General features: G+C 34.4%; 1 protein-coding gene across 6 annotated transcripts in view; it reads left to right on the top strand.

Annotated features, from left to right (window-relative positions):
* LOC101743686 (fasciclin-2) overlaps positions 1 to 24,265 on the top strand; it is a 134,708-nt gene extending 110,443 nt beyond the window's left edge. The window contains exons 2-17 of one of the 6 annotated variants that reach the window (XM_038017117.2): positions 11,630 to 11,792; positions 12,316 to 12,476; positions 12,776 to 12,900; positions 12,988 to 13,128; positions 13,222 to 13,356; positions 13,507 to 13,814; positions 13,904 to 14,025; positions 14,102 to 14,252; positions 14,519 to 14,711; positions 14,799 to 15,073; positions 15,188 to 15,335; positions 15,412 to 15,604; positions 18,717 to 18,912; positions 19,729 to 19,833; positions 20,456 to 20,476; positions 21,004 to 24,265. In XM_038017117.2, the coding sequence (XP_037873045.1) occupies positions 11,630 to 11,792; positions 12,316 to 12,476; positions 12,776 to 12,900; positions 12,988 to 13,128; positions 13,222 to 13,356; positions 13,507 to 13,814; positions 13,904 to 14,025; positions 14,102 to 14,252; positions 14,519 to 14,711; positions 14,799 to 15,073; positions 15,188 to 15,335; positions 15,412 to 15,604; positions 18,717 to 18,912; positions 19,729 to 19,833; positions 20,456 to 20,476; positions 21,004 to 21,130 (2,564 nt within the window). In that variant the 3' untranslated portion in view covers positions 21,131 to 24,265. Of the gene's footprint in view, positions 1 to 11,629; positions 11,793 to 12,315; positions 12,477 to 12,775; positions 12,901 to 12,987; positions 13,129 to 13,221; positions 13,357 to 13,506; positions 13,815 to 13,903; positions 14,026 to 14,101; positions 14,253 to 14,518; positions 14,712 to 14,798; positions 15,074 to 15,187; positions 15,336 to 15,411; positions 15,605 to 16,371; positions 17,065 to 18,716; positions 18,913 to 19,728; positions 19,834 to 20,455; positions 20,477 to 21,003 lie in introns of those variants that run through there. The other 5 variants (XM_038017118.2, XM_012692139.4, XM_012692138.4 and 2 more) reach the window with 5 other exon arrangements.
* Positions 24,266 to 25,212: the final 947 nt, after the last annotated feature.

The raw sequence follows: 25,212 nt of genomic DNA, 5'->3' as shown, positions 1-25,212 counted from the left end.
GTTAAAGTAAAAAATAAACATTGACCACTGAGGTCTTTGTTTTTGTAGTAAACACGAGGTTAGTAATCCGGAATAATCATAACAGGTTACAATAAAATTAAACAGTGAATTGATATCTGAATGAGAAACGGCTTATAGTAAAATCAAAATACGAGGCTACAAATCAAACGATAAACGACATTGAATAGATACTAAACCGGCTGATCCAGTCTCTACAGGCAGCAATTTTATGCCATGTTAAACATCTTCAATTGAGCGTAAACTGTGCGTAGGTGACGAATACTTGGCCGCCGTTATTTGGTATTGCATCATTTGATAAACGAATTGGATAATCCTTCTTTGTGATGACGATCTAAATCCGTTAATTAATTGAAAGAAAAAAAACTAGCTACGTTTTGTTTTGGAGATGTCATAAATGGCTTAGTCAACTATATGGTATATCGTTATAGTGGTGTAAAATGAATAGATAACTGATTGGAGTAGTGTAATATCGCATCCTATTAGGCAAGGAATTCAAAACTCTTCAAGTCAATTAAAGGCGAGATTAAAGTTCGGAAGCAAAAGGCCATAAACAAACGCAGGGTGAAATGACGGTTTGTTTGCGGGCTATAAAACGAAGAGTAAGCTTAGAGGGAGCTATCACAGTAGGCACCAGGCAGTAATTAATGGCTGGCGAAGTCGACAGGGGAAAATTGGATCAATTTGCGAGCCATTCTTGGATTTAAATAGAGAATTGATTAACATTGATTGGGAAATAGTAGTTGGTGGAACTGTTTCAGCTTCATTTCTAAACTGACTGCAAAAAAGGAGGAGGACAACCACAATATAATAGTAGTGCTTGCTTTCAAGTAAAATCGCAATGGCCCAAGGGACGCCGTAAATAACTAACGCAATAAAATACTCGAAAATGTTCCCCATAAAAATTCCTCGAGTTCAGCACATATTGAGTGGTCTCAAAGTTTTAAGTATGGAAAGCGAGGCAGAGGCGGTAACATCCGACCCTCGTATTTAGCTATTGTTTTAAGTGGGCTACACTTCGTTACACCCCTGCATTTATCTGAAAATTTGAGATCGTTTTTTTTTTTTGTAAAAACTCCCTCACACTAAGCTGATAATGATGGCGATCGCTCGGGGAGAATTCCAATGTACTGTAGAGTTTAGTAAGGTTTTAACGATGAAAATTTATTACAACGTCTCTAACGCTGTTTCTTTTCCTGTGAAAGGGATCTTTAATAGGCATCTCGATAACTTTAGCACCTGGGTCAGCAGCTCTTTAAGGGCTGTCCAAATTTTATGCTACTATTATTGATGTAAAGATTTATTGCCAAATTTTTGAAGTTAACAGTTTTTCTTTACATTGAATATACCCGCAGGGTTGCTCTGTGGTAGACGTTTCCCCTTTCACAACCCAAACAATCCGCAAGAGTAATTTATCTCATTTCCTCCAATTGTGGCCTTTTCAGTGAACTTGGAGTCACATGTCAAATGGGGTGAACTTGGTTGTCGGATTGAGTGTACATATTTTATGTAGCTGCGGCGGGCGGTGAATAATCTAGTTATAGGTTCATTTCCAGCCACAATTAGTTCTGATGTGTTTGTCATGTTATTGAACATATATATAATACTGAAAAAATGTGCATAGAATAATATTGATAGCTTTAATCAGTTCAGACTTAGCAGATCGGTGACAACAACTTGCCTGATCCTCTGGTTTTGCTGTTTATATGCGACACTCACCATTGAGTCGGATGTTCGTCTGGCTCGTGGAAGGCAATGTAAAAAATGTTTCTACGAGTATATGCTTAATGTTATTAACAAAAATTAAAAAGCAAAAAAAAACCATGTAATATTTGGAAGCTCAAATTGTATCGTTTGAACTTGGTAATAAAACATATTTAAGTGGCCGCGTCCTTTCATCTGCATTCCTATAATTTGTGTTTAACGTTAATTCGAAGAATTTGAAGATCTTATACTTTGCTGCCAGTCAGCCCATTTGTATTTGTTCCAAGTTTGCAGACATTCCCTCGGGCCTTGTATCCCCACAGAGGGGAAGGTGGGCTTAATTAGGAAATAATGTCTAAGCGATTAATCACAATACCCCTACGAGCAGTTGGATATACATACAGAAAGGCTTTTGTTTTGAATCGTATCTCTAATTTGGGTTCGAACCTGATTTCCAATGGGACGTAAGCAAGGGACGTCTCCACTAGACCTGAAACTGTTCCAGTTCGCTTCACAACAACGTTTCACAGTTTGTCTGTTTTAAAAGTCAAAAGTGAGCAGTATTTAGGAATGAACTTTGGCCTTACATCTAAAAATACAGCGTCGCGTGTAAAATTTAAGTGCCGTGTTCGGAATTGCGGTTACAGAGTAAAAATAATACTATAGCTATCTTTTTTTTTCCTACCTAGCCTAAGCCTTCCTAAGCCCTGAGAGGCTATTTCAGCTTCATCCTAACATGTGGAGGTGAGCTCATGGGGCTCAAACCGGAGTGTTGCTAACACTGAACCTAGCAAGAGCAGTGCTTCGCAGAATCTACCACCGGATCTGAAACGCGACCCACTGAGAAGATCCGGCGAGAAACTCAGTATAACTATAAAGTTGGTTTGATGTCTTTAGAAACGAAATATTATATCCAGTTTATTCATGAACAAATTTTAATTAAGATTCAACGAATTAAGCTGACTGACAAGGGATTCGATGGCAATTGTTTATAACAGGCTCGCCGTGAGATCCATCAATACTGCCTGTTAACTATTAAACGAACATAATTGGTAATACAAAACCGGGCGGGGAACGAGATTCGTTATGAAGCGCCCAAATTTTGCGACAAACCCTTTAATCCACCGCCGGTTATTTCACTTGTCCCCTCGTTCGCGTATTCCGCGCCTTTTCCCCTGTAGTTGATGAAAATTCGACGACGCCTCCAAGGTACCGACTGTTTGTTAAATTCATGGTAAGCTTTTGATGCGGTGCGTACTACATAATACTTTGCAGGTGTAGGCTCGTGAGAAATGGCACTCAAGGGAGTGAGGGGGTATAATGCTTCTATGTTAATTTCAATATCCACGTAACGTTGTTATAAGAAGCAAAATATTCATATGTGCGTATAAGTTGAAGGGTGATTGTGACGATGAAATATTTATTATGTTACTGTTTTTAATGGCTATTATTCATGATTATTTATGAGAAAAGTAACGGATCCCAACAACTCTTTTCCTAGCTAATCTAAGTCACGGTTGATTAAAAGATCAGATGCCGGTGTAAATGTTCCGAATTACGCAATACTGTATAATTCAAAGACAGACCTCAAGTCTCAAGATGCGTTGCGGAAATTACATACATATATTGAGATGTCTATGGGCTTCGGTAATAGCTTAACACCAGCTAGGCCGTGAACTTGTTTACCCGTCTTAAGCTATAAAAAAAAATTTTTTTTAAACTTTTGATGGGTGCTTGAGCTCAGAGCCCATCTGGCATTAAATAGTTATCGGAGTCCATAAATATCACAGTAAAAATATCAGCATCCACATAGATACATCGTTCTTTTTATAAATGGCACACAACAATGACACATTCATAAATTTAATACATAGTCCCGTAAAAAGTCACCTTTCTCTTTATTTACGGCCAATTAAGATATAAGTGTTTGATTGAAATGATAATCATAAAATAAAACAATAATCAAGATAAGTCGGACAAGTGCTTTTCAAAGAGCATAATAAAGTACTTTATGTTTAAATAATTAGCGAATAAACCTCACCGATCAACGACAGCTAAACCTCTATATAGTCGACGATTCCAGACTTCGTTACATATTAATAACATGCACACGTTTTATCGTGATCATGATACTGATTTTAAATACGAAACGCATTTGAAATATTAAGCTTATGTAGACGCTATCCTATTTATAGTACCCAGATATATCTTCTATATATTAATACGTGAAGGAAAAACTTTGTATCCCTTTTTACGAAAATTGCGCAGACGGAGGAGTATGAAATTTTCCACACTTATAGAGAATATAGAGAAGAAGTGTACAATGCTAATATTTTTTTTAAATAATGCATAAAAGATACATTAAATCAATAAAGAAAACATTACACACACTACATACCATGTATTTGACGCACACACGCATGCCTACTAGGTATTTATTGTCAAACTTTTGTTCTTGACGTCTGTGGTCAAATTGAGAATAGATTAAATATTGTTTGTCTTTATTAATATTTTTTTATAGTGTAGCCTTGGCGAAATTTGTGATTATAGAAGTATAAAATACAATCATAATAGTGTACAAACCTACAATTCCAATTAATTATAGTCGGATTTCGACTCCTGCGGGACCTCTAGTGTACATAATTATGAATGCTATTCATAAAACATTATATTGTTTTATTGAAGAAATCGAACATATTTTTTCGCTCTTGGTGGCAACGGGGCCTTAAGTACTTAAACTAAATGCCTATCAGTGTCAATTGACACTGTAACTTACCTAGGCTCCTGTCTGAACTGCACTCAACTTAAGACGCTTATAATTTTTCGATTATGTTGCAATAACGTCTGGCGTATCCCTTAAACTACAATTATAATTGCTTGGTGACCGAAATAGGCTGCATGGTAGTACTCGTATGGGCTCCAAATATGTTTTTTATTACCAGTAGTTACACATATTCTTTGTACTTCTCCATCTATATGTATCACCAGATTCGGCTTAGTGATGCTTAGTAATTATTATTTAATATATGCTAGTTTTAAATACAGTTACCACAAACCAGAAACGTCATAGTCAGGGTTGAAATACTCTTAACCATTTTTTCTGGGTTTTTATTTACCTATTTACCTGTTAAAGCTAAACCTATTTATTCTTTATTTACCTATTTACTATTATATTTATTTACCTATTAAAGTTAAACCTATTTATTTTTTGTTTACCTATTTACTATTATATTTATTTACCTATTTACCTGTTAACGGAAAAGAGGTAAATAAAATGTAGAATTTTGGTTTTTGTTTGGTTTGATTTTTGGATATTTACAAACTTAATAACAAATAAAAGCACCATAAAATAAAGTTGTTCATTTTGAGATAATAAGATTTCAAACAACAAGAAAATTATATTTTTTTAAATGTAATAAAAATTCTGAATGTTTGTATTACAAAACGTAACTTGCAAAATAAGCAGACAATATATCTTTTGCGTGTGAGAACGAAACCTGAAGTCCCCCGGCCAATTTACAAGAATGTCCTGAAAGTTGTATTTTAAATAAAAATGTATACCAGCACGCTAATCTAAAGGGAATATCCTCGTTGTTAACACGATGTGGAGAATGTCTGTTGCCTTTGTTAGAAACAAGTTACTAAAAGGAATTTCTAAGGAGGTCTACAGTCCTTTTTTTTTGTTAAGGACGCTTTTGAAGTTAATTTAATATACATGATCCGTTGTTTTCGACCCAACAAATTTGGTAAAGTAACATTTAAGTTAATTAGAAAATCAGTTTCACGAAAATGGTTAACTTAAGTTTAACTTAATTTTTTACTGGTGGTGGGACCTCTTGTGAGTCCGCACGGGTAGGTACCACCACCCTGCCTATTTCTGCCGTGAAGCAGTATTGCGTTTTGGTTTGAAGGGTGAGGCAGTCGTAACTATACAGATACTTTAGAACTTATATCTCAATATGGGCGGCGGCATTTGCGTTGTAGATGTCTATGGGCTCCAGTAACCATTTAACACCAGGTGGGCTGTGAGCTCGTCCACCCACCTAAGCAATAAAAAAAGTATTTCCTCGTTGAAGCATTGCTTAAACTAGTTATCTATCTAATATTTTCTTCAACGCAATTGTTACGTATAAAATGCACGAAGCGCATTTTGTAAAGAAAAACTCGAGGATAAGCGAAGGGTGGGTGTGACGTGGGTTGAATAACTAAAAACTTGTAAAAAATTCTATACGCCTGCTGCCTGCAAATCATATCTTATGGAGAATCTTAGTATACTTGATACAACAGTATTAAACCGATAGTATATCAGTATTATATCTCGGCATGATGCAGAAACATTATTTCCGGTTTTCAAACTAGTGTTTTCAAGAGAAAAGAAAAAAGTACACAAGAATCCGTAGTAAGGTAGTTTTTTTGCTAAATTATATTCGACCTTGGCTTTGCCTTTTATATGATATACGCGTGAAGCAATAAAAACATAGAAATAGTTATTATTTATTAAGTTTTATTGTTGCACTAGCGGCCCGCTCCGGCTCCGCTCGGGTTTTTAACAAAATTTTCAAAAGAACACTTATTGCGGCATAACTATAATAGTTAGACATTTGCTGTCACGACACTTTTTGTAGATAATAATGAGTTCTACAAAGTCGTAGTACATTATTTTATTCTATCATCAATAGTTTTCGCAGGGCACCCGATGTAAACAATATTTTAGGTAATTTTTTTACACCTTGGGTTACATTATAGGAGTTTTAATTTATTAATTTAACTCTAATTTTTTTCAAAAAATATTATAGCCTATGTCACTCGGGAATAGTGTAGCTTCCAAACAGTGAAATAATTTTTCAAATCGGTTCAGTAGTTTCGGAGCCTATTCAATACAAACAAACAAACAAATCTTTCCTCTTTATAATATTAGTATAGATTTGAACTACTAGCATTTGAGCAAAATGAAACTTATGTATGACTTCAAGCAAAAACATTATTAGTTTTAAAAAAATCTTCACGATTCTTGGTCCCGTAAATCACATAATATTATTACTGATCGAAGGGTACAACATATAAAGTTAATAACCCGAAACAAAATATTAAGAACATTAATTAAAACATTCTACGTGGAAGCTTAAAGCTGAATTTGAAACATAAAGTTTTAATTAATTTGAATTTTACTGAAGCGTTCAAGAGCTGAAGTTTTGCATGCCTATCTGTGTTTAATATAGGAAGTTCGAGACCATTGTTCAAAAATTACATGCGAGCTTACTAACACTCGGGTATTTGATACATAAACTCAGGCCCATTATATCATTAAGATTTTTTTTCTATTGCTTAGATGGGTGGACGAGCTCACAGGCCTGGTGTTAAATGGTTACTGGAGCCCATAGACATCTACAACGCAAATGCCGCCGCCCATATTGAGATATAAGTTCTAAAGTCTCTGTATAGTTACAACGACTGCCCCACCCTTCAAATCAAAACGCATTTCTGCTTCACGGCAGAAATAGGCAGGGTCTACCCACCAGTAAAAAGTCTCAAATTTTTATTATCATTCATTCAGATATACTCGAGATCAGAGAATTTACGTCATAAAAGTTTGTAGGTCTATTAATTAGAAAATGGATTCCCCAGCGATAAAAAAAGGTCTATTAATTAGTAAAGACGACTACGCGTACCAATTGCCCACTAATATTTATCCTGAATCATGTATCACATGTCTCGATCCGGATTTTGAGTAAGCAACTAGGGCTGCTTCCATATTTAATATTTGATTGTGGGATTGACATGGATAGTGCCTATGGCGAAAACGTGATACCACTCCACATCTGCACCGTATTTGTCGGTAAATTTAGATTTTCACACAGCTGGATTTTTTGGGGTCTATGTGATATGTGAAATACACGAGAAAGGGCCAGATCGTGTTGCCAACTGTAACGTGATCATTAGACGTAACCGCTCTACCTTGTTTGTATTTAGTTAAACAGAGGATTTATTCGAGTGATTATTTGTTTATTGAAGTTTTAAACACCCTTTAAACGCATGGAGTGATAGTCTAGTGATTTATACCAGACCTAGAAAATTGTGAATTAATTTGGAGAGACGGACTGGACCTCTTACTGCTGGTAGAACCACTCGTGAGTCCGCACGGGTAGGTACCACCACCCTGCCTATTTCTGCCGTGAAGCAGAAATGCGTTTCGGTTTGAAGGGTGAGGTAGCCGTGGTAACTATACTGAGACCTTAGAACTTACCTCAAGGTAGGTGGCGCATTTACGTTGTAGATGTCTATGGGGTCCAGTAACCATTTAACATCAGGTGGGCTGTGAGCTCGTCCACCCATCTAAGCAATAAAAAAAAACCAGGCTAAGGCTGTAATTGTAAGGCTTAAGACGATGATATTGATAGAAAAAGGTGTTTTAGGAAGGGTTGACGTAAGAAATACAAGGGGTCGAGCCGTAAAACTGCCAAATGAAACCATAACATGCGTACTTGTTATGCTGACCGCTGCCTGTGGAATAAAAGAAGGTTTATGATTATAGCATATGCGGCTTTGTGGTACCGTCCTCGATCTTTGAACTTTTTGAATCAGAGTTTATACCATCTGTATAATTTTTCAGAAAGAGATCATTAGCGTAGCGTGAAAGTTCACGAGCTCTTATTTTATTAGCAGTCTGATTACAATGTAGTGTGTACCTACATTGTTAATAAAACAAGATACAATTGCGTTTTGAACTGACGATACCTAATAATACAATTTATAACCTATATAACAATTTCATACTAAACGGAAAATGCATATTATTGAATAGTGATGTAAATTTTATGCGAGTCATACAAATTAGGAGCTCACATTCGCATTGAGAAACATTTATTTTAAATCCCGAAATTAATTTTTTTCATATTTTCTAATATGACAAAAACTTATGGCTACTCTTAATGCGAATTAGATACCCCAAAAAATAAACAGAAGGAAGTTTACCATCTAACTACTTCAACACACTTTTAATATTTATATATATGTACGTGTTATTAAGCTGTTAAATAACAGGCTTCTTGTTACTTCTTGACAGTGAATTATTCATGACGCTCGGAACTTTCTCGAAATTTTCATGTCACAAACGAAGTACGGAAAGGCGTTTTTTAATATGAAAAAACTTGGACGACATTAGAATCTGTTTAGATGAAGGCTAAATCTCAAAGCTATGAAATTTATTTAGTTATCTTACGAATGTGGCTGCGATGAAGCAAGAAAAGATTAGTGCCTTATAGAAAAAATACTTTGTTTAAATAAATTCCGATATATTAAAAATGCATTATTATTATTATTATTTTTTGCTTAGATGTTAGGTGTTAAGTGGTTACTGTAGCCCATAGACATCCACAAAGTAAATGCGCCACCCACTCTGAGACACAAGTTCCAAGGTCTGAAGTAAAGTTACAACGGCTGCCCCACCCTTCAAACCGAAACGCATTACTGCTTCACAGAAGAAATAGGCAAAGTGTTGGTACACACCCGCACGGACTCACAAGAGGTCCTACCATCAGTTATCCAACAAACAAAATTGAAGCAGACGAGTATCACTAAAAAGTGCAACTGATATTACGGTCTATCGTAATTGATACGATCGGTAATGTCCTTACGTTTTCTTTATTCGTTGAATGATGAACTTATCCGACGTATTACGCACATCTCTTAAGGCTTCGTCAAACAGAACGCGTACTTAGCGCGCGTAAGAGCGCTAAACTAACGCCGCGCTATGAAGCCGAGATGTGTTGTACTACTACGGTATCAGACCGTCACATAGAGCGCCAGCTATAAGCGCTATAGCGCTGGCGCTCTGTTTGACGGTATGTTACCATAGTACTACAACACATCTCGGCGTCATAGCGTACCGCTCTGACGCGCGCTAATTACGCGTTCTGTTTGACAAAGCCTTTATTGTTGACCCGTCGTTAACTTTTCGTTGATGTCATTTGATCAACTAATCAACACCTAGTTACAGATTGCTGTGATTTTGTTAAACAATATATAGCTATTGCTTTAAACCTAATTGTCAACCGCCCATATTACGGTGATGGCACTCTGACCGAAATCTTCGTTTGAACGGCAAACAAAACCTAATCAATTTCAGATATGTAATATAAAGTTATTATAGTACATTTGACTTTGCTTTGTACTGCGAATAATAAAAGCAATCAAACATTTTAAATAGTTTTTGTTTGAAATATGAAAAATACTCGTTCAAATAATTCGATACTCTAGACAGTAAGCTTGTTATTCTAGAATAGAACCTAAATACACAGGATTTATATTATTATTTACATTACATGTACTATCTACACTGGCGTTTACTTTAAAATATATTTGTTAAACATACAGAGCGCAACCTTTTGTGAAGAAATGATGAATATTTTTTTAACTCGGTAGATTTTGTTAGCGAGTGGTTACTCTCGATCTACGTCAGAACTATGACAGGCTATCGCGGGCTATATATCGGTATATTAATACGTGAAGCTCTAAAAATTTGTACCCCTTATTACGAAAAATGCGTGGACGAAGAAGTTTGAAATTTCCCATACTTATAAAGTAAGAGTGCAGAATTTGTGCATAAAAATACATTAAATCAATAAAAATAAACATTACGCACACTACCATGTATTTGACACAAACAACACACTCATATAATTTTAGTTTATTGTTAGTCTCTGGTCAAATTGAGAATAGATTAATATTGTTGGTCTTGAATATTATTCTTCTGTATAATAGTGTATTCTTGGCGAAATGTGTGATTATAGAATATTGTCTTTGACAATAGAACCAAAATAATGTTCAAACTTATAATTTTAATTAATTATAGTCGAATTTCAACTACTAGGTGACCACTAGTAGTTGAAAGTACTTAACTCTTCGAGTGCAATGTATCTCACCAGTGCCCTACGCGGCGCACTGAAATGATTATGTCAATTTCTGTTACTAAGCCTCCCTTTTGCCTCCCTTTGTTGAAGTGAAACTTCTTTAGAATCGTTGTGATTTCAATGATGATCTCGATGAAACGAAAAAATAAGTCCATAGAGACACAAACACATAAATGTATAGGATTCAGCCGGCGAGAGAATGAGATAGAACACATTAGACGTTCTCGGTCTCCTCTTTGTGTGACTTTTCGTAGCATCCCCACTATCGTCTACTAAACATTGTCCATATGTATGCTCCTGTGTAGTGGGATAGTCAGTATATCTATATCTTATTTATAAGTTTCATTTCTACCGTGTGTGACTTACACACACCCACTTTTTTTGGATCTTTTTAGTCATTTATGTCTCTGAGACTTAGATCCACTCTCAGTATCTTCGGATTCGTCTTTTTCCGAGTCTACTAGATATTCCGGTGCATTAATAACAGAAGTCGACATAAAAACTTCAGTGCGCCACGTAGTAGGGCACCGGTGACCTACATGACAGTCAAAGGGTTGAAAACTATATTCGAATATATGTATGTGGTCAATGTGCCGCTCTACGCGTACAAATGCAAAGGAAGACAAACAAAAACTGTTTACAATGTACAGATTAAGTACATAGTTGAAGGCGTGTGATGTCTTCCTAATGAAGTACGTCACGTGCCGATGAATAAATTGCGACCGACTTAATGAAAGACTTGCGCAGGGGCTGCCTTTGCAATTTCGGCTGTCTTCATTTTAGGGTGAAACCTTTATCCAAAGGCCAAATTATCAATTAGTTACTCAATTTCTTTTTACTATTCAATGTTAAGCAATCCATTACGAAGATTTAACACTAAGACCCGTATTACGTAAATAATTTAATGCCAATTAGTATAATAATCGTCTTTATACTTAAGCGATATGTTAATATTTAAAATAATGCACTGTCTAAATGTACTTTCTTTGTATTGACAGGTTGTCTAGCCCAAAACCTGAGGATACTTCCGATATCGAAACAGCAGACTGTGGCAGTTGGGAAGTCTGTTGTACTTACCTGTCAAGCTGATGCACCTGATCCGGCACTGGTCACACAGCCACAGTGGAGGGACCCGAAAGGACAGATCATCATGGAAGCTGCGTGAGTATCTAAAACCTGATTGAACTGAACATGTCGCTGTACACAAATAAGGGGAGGATCTTAATTTTGAAAGCGCTTTGCTATTTAATCACGCTCGGGTGGGTGTCATAACATCGGAATAACTTGTCTTCACTGCTTAGAGATCTATCAAACGAGCAAGCAGAGATCGTAGACTGAAAACATACTGTAATTTCCACAACGGCAGATTGCATTTATATATATTGTACATTAGCAGCCCGTCAATAAGCTACCGAAATTTGTTGATAGCATAAGCAATAGTTTGATCGTAACTACAAGTCGTCTGTCAGCGTGGACACACAATGAACAAATCCGTGCTTTTTAAAATTACATTATAAAAGTTCATTTCAGCATATTGTCAATAAAAATTTACAAATATACGCTAAAAATACTATAGACAGACCAAAACCACCATTTGAATAATAAGAACTTATAAAGATACGCTAAAGATAGACAGACCAAAACCGCCCGTTAAATATAATCAAAAACATTTTTAAATTTACAGTGCTGGAACTCGTCCGGAAATATACACAGAAGCAATGCCTGCCAAACAGCTTCAATTGTTGTATATATCCTCGATAACGCCTGCAATGGCTGGAAACTATTCCTGTGAGGCTACTTACACGAATATCCCTCTTAGCGCCAGCGTTATTTTGGATACATTTGGTAAGGAGAATTTACAGTGATAGCAATTGAAATAAAAGAAACCCTTCATCTCTATTCACAAAAAAAACTTTAAAAGTTAGAATGATATAATAAAAATCACAGTTATAGAAATAAAATTACTGACCTCCTTTGGGTTTTTTTTTTCACTTGAAAACGGTTTTTGTAGTCAACCTCAAAATACTTGAAACGTTAAAAAATGTCAAATAAACACCAAATGAACATAAATAGACACCAGATTAATCCAGATAAATGTTTCTAAAATAATACATAGTATATATTCTAATTTCGTTTATTTTTAGTTGCTATCACTTGGACAAATGCTAATGAGAACCAGTATGCAACCAAAGGCAAAGATTTTAAAGTCATGTGCGAGGTTACAGCCGAGCCTGCACCATCAGTAGATTGGTTTAAAGAAGAAAATCCCGTAAGTAGCTCAAACAATATTCAAATATCTCTAGTACTTAAATAAATCAAGAACTGATTTTATTAATAATAAATTTCAACTCAACAGATCGTAACTGGTGACAGATACGTAATTCACGCTAATGGTCTAATGATTAAAAACGTTCAAGAAAGTGATGATGGTACATATACTTGTAGAGCTGTCGTAATGCAAACTGGTGAACTTGCGGAAAGGAACATTAAACTTGAGGTATGTGATGAACAAAACTTCAGAGTAAATGATTCGTAGAACATCATGAAAATCCATCTAATATTTGATTGTGTAAAATTAATTAATTTATAGGTTTACACCGCACCAGAAATGGAAGAACGAGAGACGACAGTTAGAATCAAAGAGGGAGAATCAGCTGCAATCACTTGCAAAGCGAGAGGAAAGCCGCCACCAACATATACTTGGATTAAAGCTTCGACACGCGAGGTAAGATTACAATAATTTACCATTACTTTTTTGTTAGCGAATGTCACTATTTTAAATATAATGGCTTCACTAATCGCTTAACTCTAATTGGGCAGAGGACTAACATCGGCTAATAACGCTAAATAAACCCTATTTTCTGATTTATTTTAGAACCTGGCTACTACATCACGATTCAACGTTAACGAAAACACTGGACTCTTAACTTTTGATAGAGTCGAAGCCGCTGATTACGGAAAGTATATTTGCAGTGCGGTTAATAAGGCTGGTCAAAACGAAACCGAAATAGAAGTCGAAGTACTTGTGAAGCCAAGGATTTTCGAACTCTACAATACTACTGCTCCCGAAAAACAAGAAGGCAGACTGGAGTGTAAAGCTACTGGTCGTCCAGCACCTCGCATTAGTTTCCGTAAGCGGAGCAATAGTGAGCGTTTTGTTAATGGACCAAATGATGGTGGAAGGTGAGCACAATAAGAAATTTATAAACAAATTGGTAAATTATATACTTTTGACATTCTTTAATATCATTAAACGTAATATTTTTGTTTAGGATCACTATTGAGACCAGCAGTCATCAATCAGGAGATCAAATTGAATCTAGCGCAGTAATCATGATTTCGAATTTGAATAGAACTGATGATGGTTTATACGAGTGCATTGCTGAGAACGATGGTGAGCTGTTTTCTTGATTGAATTTAAATGGTCATAGTTTTGGTTTTCACGAACAATAAATCATTGTTTTATCCAGCTGGTGAAGCTTGGCGAAACGGCCATTTGGCTGTGCAGTTCCGGCCAACCTTTGAAAGGATGCCTACAGTACCGATATGGAGTTGGAATGGGCAAACTGTAAATTTGACGTGCGTCGCTGAGAGTATTCCCAATGCTACGATCAAGTGGAGGTAAACAGCGATGTTGTATTAAGATTTATTTTAGTTATTTATTACACTTCATGTAAAATTTACATTGGCGGACTTAATACCTATGGCATTCTCTACCAGTCAACCAAAGGCAGTGCAGAGTAAATAGTGGTAGGTGCAATGAAATTTATATTAAATAAATTACAAATACTTACACAAAAGATATATACACATACATAGATTTAACTACAATGCAAAATCTCCGACAATAGAATTTGTAAGTAGTGACTTAAATTTTTACTGATTAGGTTCCGTGACGCTGATCTGGTAGAAACGCCCCATATCAAAATCTTTGGGTCTGGCCCAATAAGCTATGTCACAATCACGCCACTGGATCGTGGACTGTATGGAATATACAAGTGTGTTGCTACCAATACTCTAGGAGAAGCAGAGCATGTCATTCAGTTCAGAGAAGCTTTTCCTCCCGGACCTGTAGTACAGGTAACTTCATCACTTGAACTTACATGAACTGCGCTGACTCAAAATATAAGCTTATTTAATTGAACATATAAAAAATTACTTTTTCAGGCAAGACAAGAAACTATCACAGCAACCTCAGTTACGTTCAATATTGTTGGACCTGCTGAAGATATGGGTCCGCCGATCTTGGCTTATGTTGCCCAATTCAAAGAAAATGCAAACTTCGACTGGAACTTAGCACAGAACCGCACGTGGTCGGTTAATTCCCCATACACTGTGGAAAACTTGAGACCAATGTTTACCTATGACTTTAGATTCGCTGCAGTTAATCAAGTTGGCATTGGTAGTTGGGGATCTCCTATTACGGTTATCATGCCAAGAAGGTAAGAAAAATACACAAACTTTTTTTTATTTTGGTTCTGTAAAGCGTAGAATTTTTGATCATAGACTTTTGCATTCATTGCCTTTTTTTTTTGATAACCTTTACTATGATTCAGGTCACCACCAGAACAGCCGAAATGGAGAGAGAACCTTAGCTCGGAATCGCTTATTCACGGAAAATACGCAGACAGATATGAACTGAAGTGGAAAATACCCGCTCATAATGGGGAGCCTATTGACATGTACGAAATCCGCTATTGTCCGGTAAGTGAATCTTCCAATTAATTGGAGTACGTAAACGATTTGATAGATCTTTAATAAGCTAACCCTTTCGACGCAGGTTTTGAAGATAAGCGGCGAATGGCGTGTGTCGTCGGAAAACGAGTGCGTTACCCAAGAACTTAAGTCATTCGAAGCCATTACATACGAAGTCAGAGGGCTACATCCGGACACTCGTTACCGCATTCATCTGCGGGCTCATAACCAGCTCGGTTTCTCACTGCCCGCCCAACTGTACGTCCAAACTGCTCTTGGTGAGTACAATAAAGAGAGTAATGAAGTGCCGTTACGGGCGGGATTCTACGATGTCTACACTGCGTCTGAACCTTTAAAGCCCTCCTCAGCTACGACCGCTAACTATTATGTTCGTTCCCTCGTCGCGTCCTTTGTATTGTGTTTGTTTTTGTGAACTGCTACTGATTCCGAATTGTGTTAGTGCTTCGGTGCGCTTCCTGACAGTTGGTTTTCGATCATGTAATTATAAATAACTGTGTGAACAACTATTTTCGCATTCTAAACTTTTATTAGTTTTAAAATTGGTTATGCCGCTTCGATAAGTACAATTCTATGAGACGCGAGCTGTTAACCAGTTTGATCATTAACCATTGTTTATTTTTTCGATTATTTTGATTTGTTTAATTAAATTAAGTTTCGTTGTATTTCTTTTTCGATTTATTTAAGAATGAGATCTTGCCAATTAACTACATCAAAAAAAAAACAGATTAAGGTACAAATAAACGATAACAAAATATTTTACTTTCGTTTTTGATTCATAGTTAAGTTGTGAGATCTATGTTTTAGTTTTTAAGTTCATTGCTAATTTACTAAATTTAGTTTATTTAAATTTTCTTCATTAATGCCCTGTTATGTTAGTGTTAAATTATTGTGTATGGTAAGTTATGATTATTATTATTCACAACATCATTTTTTTATTTTTTATTTTTTTTTTGTAAATTTCATTTCATTTTTATTTAATTGAAATAAAAATGCTTATTTAACAATAATAGTAAATATTTTCTAGGTAACCCAAATGGATGTCCCAGCTATTTGAGATGGGCAAACACTAAACTGGACATTATAGCTACAGTTCTTGTATTATTCTTAGTTTGAATAAATAAAAAAACACTAAATTATATCTAACAAAGTCCAAAGTTGACTTATTGTTGTTTAGGAAATAATTATTGTGATAATATAATTTGTTTGTCTGTAAATACGTAACGGTGTTGATTCAATGATTAAAAATATAATAATTTATAATAGATCTTTGAAATTTTAAATTTGTTGTGCCAATTTTTTTAATTGAAAGTTCATAGAATGAAAAACGCAAGTAGTTTTAATATGTAATATGGCTATAAAAATTATCACTGCCATTTAATTCAAAATATTTTCCTTGCAATAATAAATAATGTAATGCCAAAAATTAAAAAGGCTTACACAATATAGACATAGATTAAGATTTAAGAGTAAACTTTTGTGTACGAATTTTTTGATGAGTATTTTGTCCTTTTGGTATAATATAAGTATTTTAAAAATAATGTAAGACGTTCCAGTGGTGATATCATCTGAGAGACTAGTAAACATTGAGATGTTGAGTGGTTAAATGAAAAAACAAAAGCGGTTAGATATTATACAATAACTACTACTAGGAGTGTGAGTGATTGTGATGTTTGAGTAAAAAGACCAATGTGAAACATAATAAATGTTTGAAAAACAACATCCTTAATTTATTCTGTCGCTAAAATAAATGTGTTAGTTTGTTTTATTGATTCAAAGTGATACAATTTGCAGCAATTCCTCGGTACCGTATTGAAATACATGAAAATTTAAAAAATAAATTAATCCGATTAAAATATTTATAAAATCTGAAGAAAAGAAAAACTATTGAGTGTAACAAAAATTATTATATAGTCTCTCTAGTCACACTTCGTTCTTAGTGCCGCTAATTGTATGAATAGTATCAGTGGTTTGAAATTACTCGCGTGCCGCTTATTTAAAATAGAATATGTGTACCATATACAACAGTACACCCAAGTTTTTATGATCCGATTAATTATATAAAAACGCATAAAGGAAAAATTTATACACAGATTTATACACAGACCTTTATTTAGTAGATATATAATTATAATTAATAGACTAATAAATAAATTAATATATTAACCAAAAGAAAGCTGTCAAGATGCTTATCAAGGAACCAATCCATTAGCCAATCCCTAACTGTTGACTGTTTGTCGAGTGTGTGTTGTGTCGCCCTCATGAGAATTGGGTAAATATTATCTTTTACATTAAATATGAAACCCTTAATTTAGTTCATAGTGATGCTGCATAGTTTTCTTTGGAATGTACTAATTACCTATTTGTGCATGACCTATTTAATACACCCTTCGATGAGTTTGTTTCACATTCTTCCACTAGCTTGTTCCATGCATCGGTGATTAACAAAATGTGATATCGGCGGTCAGTTTTCTGAGGCATCTTTATTTTACCATTCAAATTCATTTTTGTATTAAACAAGATATTTCGGATGAAAATTATCAGTATTTTATTTTCTGATGCATGAAATAGTAAAGATATTAGATTTTTTTATTTGAATTTTAATTACAGGGTGTTTTTCTTGTGAATTTAGTGAAAATATACCGATTATTGTTATATTTTCGCTTACAACGTTTTAAAAAAAGTTTAGGTGATGGCTGTCATGACCCCGAGCAATAGTGACCTTATATAATGTTTACGTTAATTTATTCCCAAGTTAAATAGATCTTGCTAATGCTTTAGAGAAAAAAGATCTATTGTCATGGGGTTTGAACATTTATTTCGCAAAAATTAAATATTATGGAATGTTTGCATCTTGACAACTTTACTTTTCTTATTATTATTTTCTCATAATTAGTATTTAGGTTAAAAATTTTATGCGTCATTTGTTTAACATCATTCATCATCATTATTTTCACATTCAAACCCCATTTCATGATAGCGAAGTGCTTACTGTTTGTGAATTCACATTTCAATACTCGTTCTGGAAATCACTTTCGGTAGCTATTGGTGATTGGGTGCACGTAATTTATTATTTGGAAGCACTCCCCATTTTTCACATTGATCGTAATGAATGTAAAAAGGCTTGCTGTATAGTTATATATTGAAATAAAATACTATGCATAGCGTTACGTTTATTACAACTCCATACTCATTAATCTAACATCCTCAGCTTCTACATGATGCATAAAACTAACGATACAAAGAGCAGTCGATGTTTGCCCGATGCTTAATAAAAATTTTATAAGTCTAAATAAAAAATATTTGGTGCGTAATTCTACTGCTCTTGAATTTGGATTGTAGTCACTTTTCTAATATTGGCAATTTCTACAGGTGTTGAACGCTCTGGTTTTGCTCACGCGCAACTTCTATCGAGCGGGGCAATTATAGGGCTGTCTTTGGCTGGCGTCATCATTTGCCTTCTCATCGTGGATCTCTTACTGCTGTGCTTCAGAAAACAGGGAGTGATTGCTACCCTGTGCGGCAAACGCGCGAAGAAACACAACGACGAAGAAGCAAAATTGGGAAGGTAATTGTTTTATCTTTGAACTACAAATTTTCGTGACTAAGATTCTATTTAACTAATTTATGTTAACTGGTTTTTTTTATTATTATAATATGAACCGTAAATATCATTTAATTGCACATCATCGACATCATAACTGTCTCCTGTTGTTCCCGACTACAATTTCATCAGACTTTCTTGTTTACCTTGTTTTATGTTACCTTATACCCCAGTGTTCCTTGTTCCATTTTCCCACCTACAAGTGTTAGGCCTCATTCGCACGGGAGTTTTTTTAGCGCGCGTTAAAAAAGCGTTCTAATACAACAGATGTATTTCCTAGTATATGCTCATATGTCAGCGCTTTTAAAACGCGACGCTTTTTTATTGCGCAGTGTTGCATTTCGAACGCTAAGCGTTGGGCGTTACAGATTACGTCACATCGAGAACGTTATAAAAGCGCCAACGCCGAGTTTTAACGCAACCAGCCCGCTGAGTTTCTCGCCGGATCTTCTCAGTGGGTCGCGTTTCCGATTCGGTGGTAGATTCTGCGAAGCACGGCTCTTGCTAGGGTTCGTGTTAGCAACGTCAGGTTTGAGCCCCGTGAGCTCACCTACTAGTTAAGGTTACGCTGAAATAACCTCTCAAGGCTATCTCTTAGGTACGAAAAAAAAAGATGATATTTATTATGGTACAGGTTACTATGCTATACAGAGTAGTGTACTGTGCTATCTGTTATCATTGCTACGTGCTTAGGTAGGGAAAAAAAATTTAACGCAGCGTTTTTGAAACGCCCGTGCGAATGAGGGCTTAGTGTCGATGAGAGATGTTTCTGCCCGTTAGTCTGTACGGTTGGCGCTTCCCGCTCCCTTATTGCAGCATGAAGCCGCGCGCGCCGCCGTCCCCCGCGCCCCTCCCGCCACCAGTCAAGCTCGTGTCTACTCCGACGTAAGGCATCATACACTGCCGTAACAAACTTTGAGATTGCCTGCATGCTTTGTTTGTGCGGACGCTGTGGTTCGGCCCTTGTGAGGAGATGTAAACGTATAAATTCTGTTTCGACACGATGTAACAACGGTGTATGTATGAAAAAAACTTTTCGCTGGGGCTGAGCGGAATGTAAATACAAATTAAGCTTGGCAGTTAGCGTTTCTCTTAATAGCGATGTAAACTGTTTAAAAGAGATCCAAGCTTTGAGTGGTGTGGTCAATGTAGTTCGAGAATATTATGTAGCGCATCATTTTGTATTAAACTTTAACGTAGGAACATTTTGTATTAAAAACGTATATTCGATAAGCGGATGTCTCGTTATCAGCGATTGAATACATCGTTTATTTTCAGATAAGAAAAGTTCTCTTCCGGAACATCTCTTACGGCAACTTTTCGTTTATATTCTGTGTGTTTTCGATTCATGTTTTACAGTGATCACAAAACATTACCATCCCCATTACACAACGGTTTTATAATTCATTTTTAACATAAGCAATTCTTAATGTTTCTTTTGTCACAATCCACTAATTTGAATATATGTTTTCTTCCCCCACGCTGCCCTTTGCGACCACATGTTTAGCTATATACCAACCACGCCAGTGTAAGATTCATTCACATTTTACTAAAATTGTCTATAATCAAAACTATTTTTACGGTTTAATCTCGCGTTTCTTATTTTCACTGAATCATTTCGAATACTTTTCAGTTTTCGTGGTCACGACGACACACAGGCGATTCGTAAAAGTAGTTTTAAATTGTATATTTATTTAAATGTCGTTTTTTTAGCAGAATTAAAATGCTTATTTAATAAATAAAATGCTTGTTGTCCCTATATTCATTCGCTCATCACTTCAAGTCAAAATAATTAACCTCATAAAATAATGTTTCAGTTAAAGTGACATAAACTTTCATTTTACATTGATATCAACATAAATTGACACAAAAATAGTAAAATTTCGAATAAAATCTGTCACTTTGACTGAAATAATTTTCATTTTAGCGTTACCATAGTTAATACACTTAATATTTAAGAAGCATTACTGTAAATAGAGATTGTAGATATCTAAAAAGTTATCTGTTTATTTTTCTTTGTAGAGGAGAATCTAATCTAAAAATTTATATTGACAGGGATGAGAAGGAACCGTTGAAAGACACAGATGATGCAATGAAGCGAAACTCCTCAGTGGAATTCGATGGACATCGGGTCTACGCGACAAGCGGGGGCCCCATCATTGGCAAGAACTCTGCAGTTTAATATTGAAAAAAAAAAAAACACGAAATGAGTAATCTCACTTTTTTACTATCGATACTTAATTAATTATAGGAATTTTATATTTCACTTGCCGAGTTAAAGCTTGTGTATTTGTGATGTGCGCGATCAGTATTCGCAACTGCCAAATTTGAGAATTTGTGAAATCAGCTTTAGGGTAAACACAAACTACATTCAAAATGATATTTCGTTTTTTTTTTATTATTCATTTAAAAAAATACATATTATATCGACAGTTAATAAATGAATTAGAAATATAATACGTATGGGTAATGTTTTAAACAACATAACCTATCCGTGTTTTTTACATTTAAGGATACGTATGGACACAATTCACATAGATTATGTAGCTAACACTTTTTATTCTTAGGATATTTTACTATTTCATTACACCGTTTCTATTACAATGAACGTCACAAAGTTATATACTTTATATACATATATTTTAGTAATCTATTATCATTTGGGAACCATTGGCAACTAAAATGGTTACGTTTTGACATTTAACACGGAACCCTAAATGTCATTCAAATACGTTATGTTGCGATTCACATTGAAACCTTTTATTAAGAGTCGATTTTATTATGCAAAGAATACAGATTACCGTTTTTAAAACTAAGTCAGTTCAGCTATATATTTACAAGGGTATTATAGGATTATTGTAAATAGCTTTAGAATATAATCACCTTAAGTAACATATATCGATAGATTCATATATTCAAGATGGCTCGCACGTCTTGTAATCATGCGGTAGCATGTGCAGCATTATTGGCAGCCTGTTAGTAATGTTTTGACATAATTTTTGACAGTGCTTCACCCGATGCCGACTACTAGACTGAGGATCGCGAGTTTTATTCCTATTTCAGGCAAAGATTCGTGTCAGAAGCATGTTTGTGTTAGTTCAGTGTGGTCACTGTACAAGTATTTATGTCAGTATCTGATTTCCGTTGAACAATATATCCTATTTTGGCATCAGGTATGTGATTTGTTCTCGATTTTAAAAAAAATATGAGTATCATAAGAAGCCACTTCCGATGTTACGTTATAATCCAAGTGAATTTATTTAAGTTTTAATGTCTCTCTCTCTCTTAAATTTTAAATGTTTTAATATTTTATTGCTAAACTATAAAATCAAATTCGTTAATAGCATATTAGGTAACTTAGCTTAAGTGATTATTGTAAATATTTAGGAATGTAAATATAGAGTAATACTTGTTTTTTTAGCCCCGCCAATGTATTAATTCCCAAAATATCTTTCAATATTTTTGCAAAACCATTCTTGTTAACTAACTTAACACGTTAACTTGTTAACTTGGCGTTTCGAACAACAAATATCTGTTATATTCTAGAGATAAATAACAGGTATACAAATAACAGGTACACCAATATCTGTAACATATTTAAGGTTATATAATCCAGGTAAGCGTTTTTATTTAAAAAAATATTGTGATTTAAGAAAATTTAGTTTTAAAATATTCCTCAACATTACTTGTTAAGTATTGCTTAATTAGGATACACCCAAGCTTTTAGGTTACTTTAAATATTTTTGAGAAATGTTAGTCATTGTAATGGATACTTAAATATAGCTACTAAATAAGAAATGACAGACGTGGTATTGTCAATCTCAATTGACTAATTAAATATTATGTCTATAAAAAAAGTACTTACAAGATATGAGTCGACTATTATCAAAGCCGGCAATCTGACTTTTGGACAATGATTGGTAAATCAGAAAAACGAATTATTGACTTTGTATTCCATTGGCAGTCACAAAACTCTTCGGAACGACATTTTAGATAAATAACAGGTTAACTATTAACCTTTATTTAATGCAGTTTTTGAACCGTATTCTTTGAAGGAGGCGATTATATTCAAATCAATCTGTAATGACATATCAATAAAAAAAATTTGTCCAAATGCACAGATTGCCACCTTTGATAATAGACGACTCATATATCTGTAACACACAACACACATCACACAATAATACTATTAGGACTGTTATTCTTAAGGTTGATGCTGAAGTCATAATCGTTACTTTTTTTTCTTTTGACCTAAGAGATGTAAAATACTTCAAAATAAGTTTTTCACTGGCGAAAAATTCATAGAGAATTTATATCATCAAACACAAAAAAAACTACAAATTAATTTGTTTATATAGAAATATTATTAAAACCTCAATATTGTATTCTTCATATTTGTCCCAGATAGGCAGAGTCCAAATACATGTTAGTGCCCCAGCGTAACACCTTTGAGACATTTGTTCAAGATCAATTCCATAGTCAAATGGCTCCTATCCTTCAAACAGAATGGGTAATTGATTAGTAGCAGAGTTACATTGGAGAATATATCTGCCTATTTCATAGATTCACAATACAATCTAGCATTAATAATTTCATTTATTAAATACATCACATGACTTTATCACGTATTTAATAATGATTTTTACTCAATAAGACTACCGTTACTGTATTGTAATAAAGCTTATTTAGAATAAATTAAAACAAAATATTTATAAATCGAGAAATATAATAAAATCGATTTCGAATTTAATCGCTAGTTTGAAAATGCTATTTTGTACTTGAATGAAGGTAGTTCACTATTACTTAAGCAAAGCCAACTGGTATTTATTTAAAACTGTTCAAAAGCATATAAATTGAAAAGCATATAAAATTTATTAATGATGAAATAAGAATGCTCAGAATTTTCTATTTGAATAAGGATATAAAAATATATTAATTGTTGTTTTAAATATCAATATATGGAGTTATGAAATAATATTTCTACGACACAAGTAAAAAAATGATTAATCAGGCATTTGTTTATTTCATAACCCAAAGTTCCGAATGCAGTTTTCGTGCTGACGGCAAACTACAAATATTGTACCGTATGTCTGCCTTTTAATTATATTTACGAATTTCTGAATACTGGCAATACATTATGTTAAATAAGTATGTTTTGACGAAAATATAATTCAAGAACGTATTATTAGGCAAATGCAGCATAAAACGCTTTTGTTGTAATGCTTGAATCGACGTCTGTAAGCTTAATACGATGTTGAATGTTTAATATAACCAGTGATCTTGATGCATTTTTATAAAAATAAATGTATGAAAATAATGGCGTTTTTTTAATTTCTCAAAATTAAGAGTCGCATGGAAAAATTCAACACACAACACACTTTTCATTATCTTTTATTCAATCCATTCTGTTTTTGTTTACTTTTACGTTTTAAAATCTCGCATTATTTATTGTCATTACAATGACGTTAAATCCCACATTTCGTAAGGTTTACAGTTTTCGTGGTCACGAAGGACTCAGATGTTGTTCGTGCAATATAATAATGCGGTAACTACCGTCACATATCTATAAAAAATAATTTCTAGACTTTTTTTAGGTTTCACATCACATATTTTATAACGAAACTAAGAGTATCTTGATGTCTAGCGATCATCTTCACGTTAAGAGGATCGAAGTTGATACACAATGTATCGTTTTAAGTGGTATTAGATTAAGTTTATTGAGACAAAATTCAAAACCATAGTGTATTAATCAGCTACTGAGGCCCGTAGACATCACAACTGTATGCCATCATCCACTTTGAGACATCAGGGTCTAAGTCCTCCCATCCTTCAAACGGAAACGCATTACAGCTTCGCAGTAGATATGGTTGTAGGGTGGTGGTACATGCCACCGTTAATTACGAAAATTGTAATTTTAAGGCGTTGCTTTTTATTACACAATATCTACTTCATAATTGTAGTAATATGTAAGAATAGGTTAAGTACGTATCTCATTATAATGATTGATACCAGACTGTGGGTTGTAATTATCACTAATATCGGTTCGATCGATATTAGTACACCGGACATGTTATTCTTTGAGCTCCGTCGACTTCAAAGTATATAAGGTTAGGCGCTTCTTGAAAATTTTAATTATTTTAAATTTTAAATTTTATGCATTATCTTCTCACTTTAATTATTATAATTTTTATTGATAGCATTATGCTTGTGGCTACTAAAGAAAATCGCTGAAGAGAGAGGAGGAAAATCGTACCGTTTTGTTTT

The sequence above is a fragment of the Bombyx mori genome, chromosome 18, assembly GCF_030269925.1.
Source record: "Bombyx mori chromosome 18, ASM3026992v2".
Taxonomy (NCBI): Eukaryota; Metazoa; Arthropoda; class Insecta; order Lepidoptera; family Bombycidae; genus Bombyx; species Bombyx mori.
The sequence above is the reverse complement of the archived record's forward strand: the minus strand, read 5'-3'. Positions and strand labels throughout refer to the sequence as shown.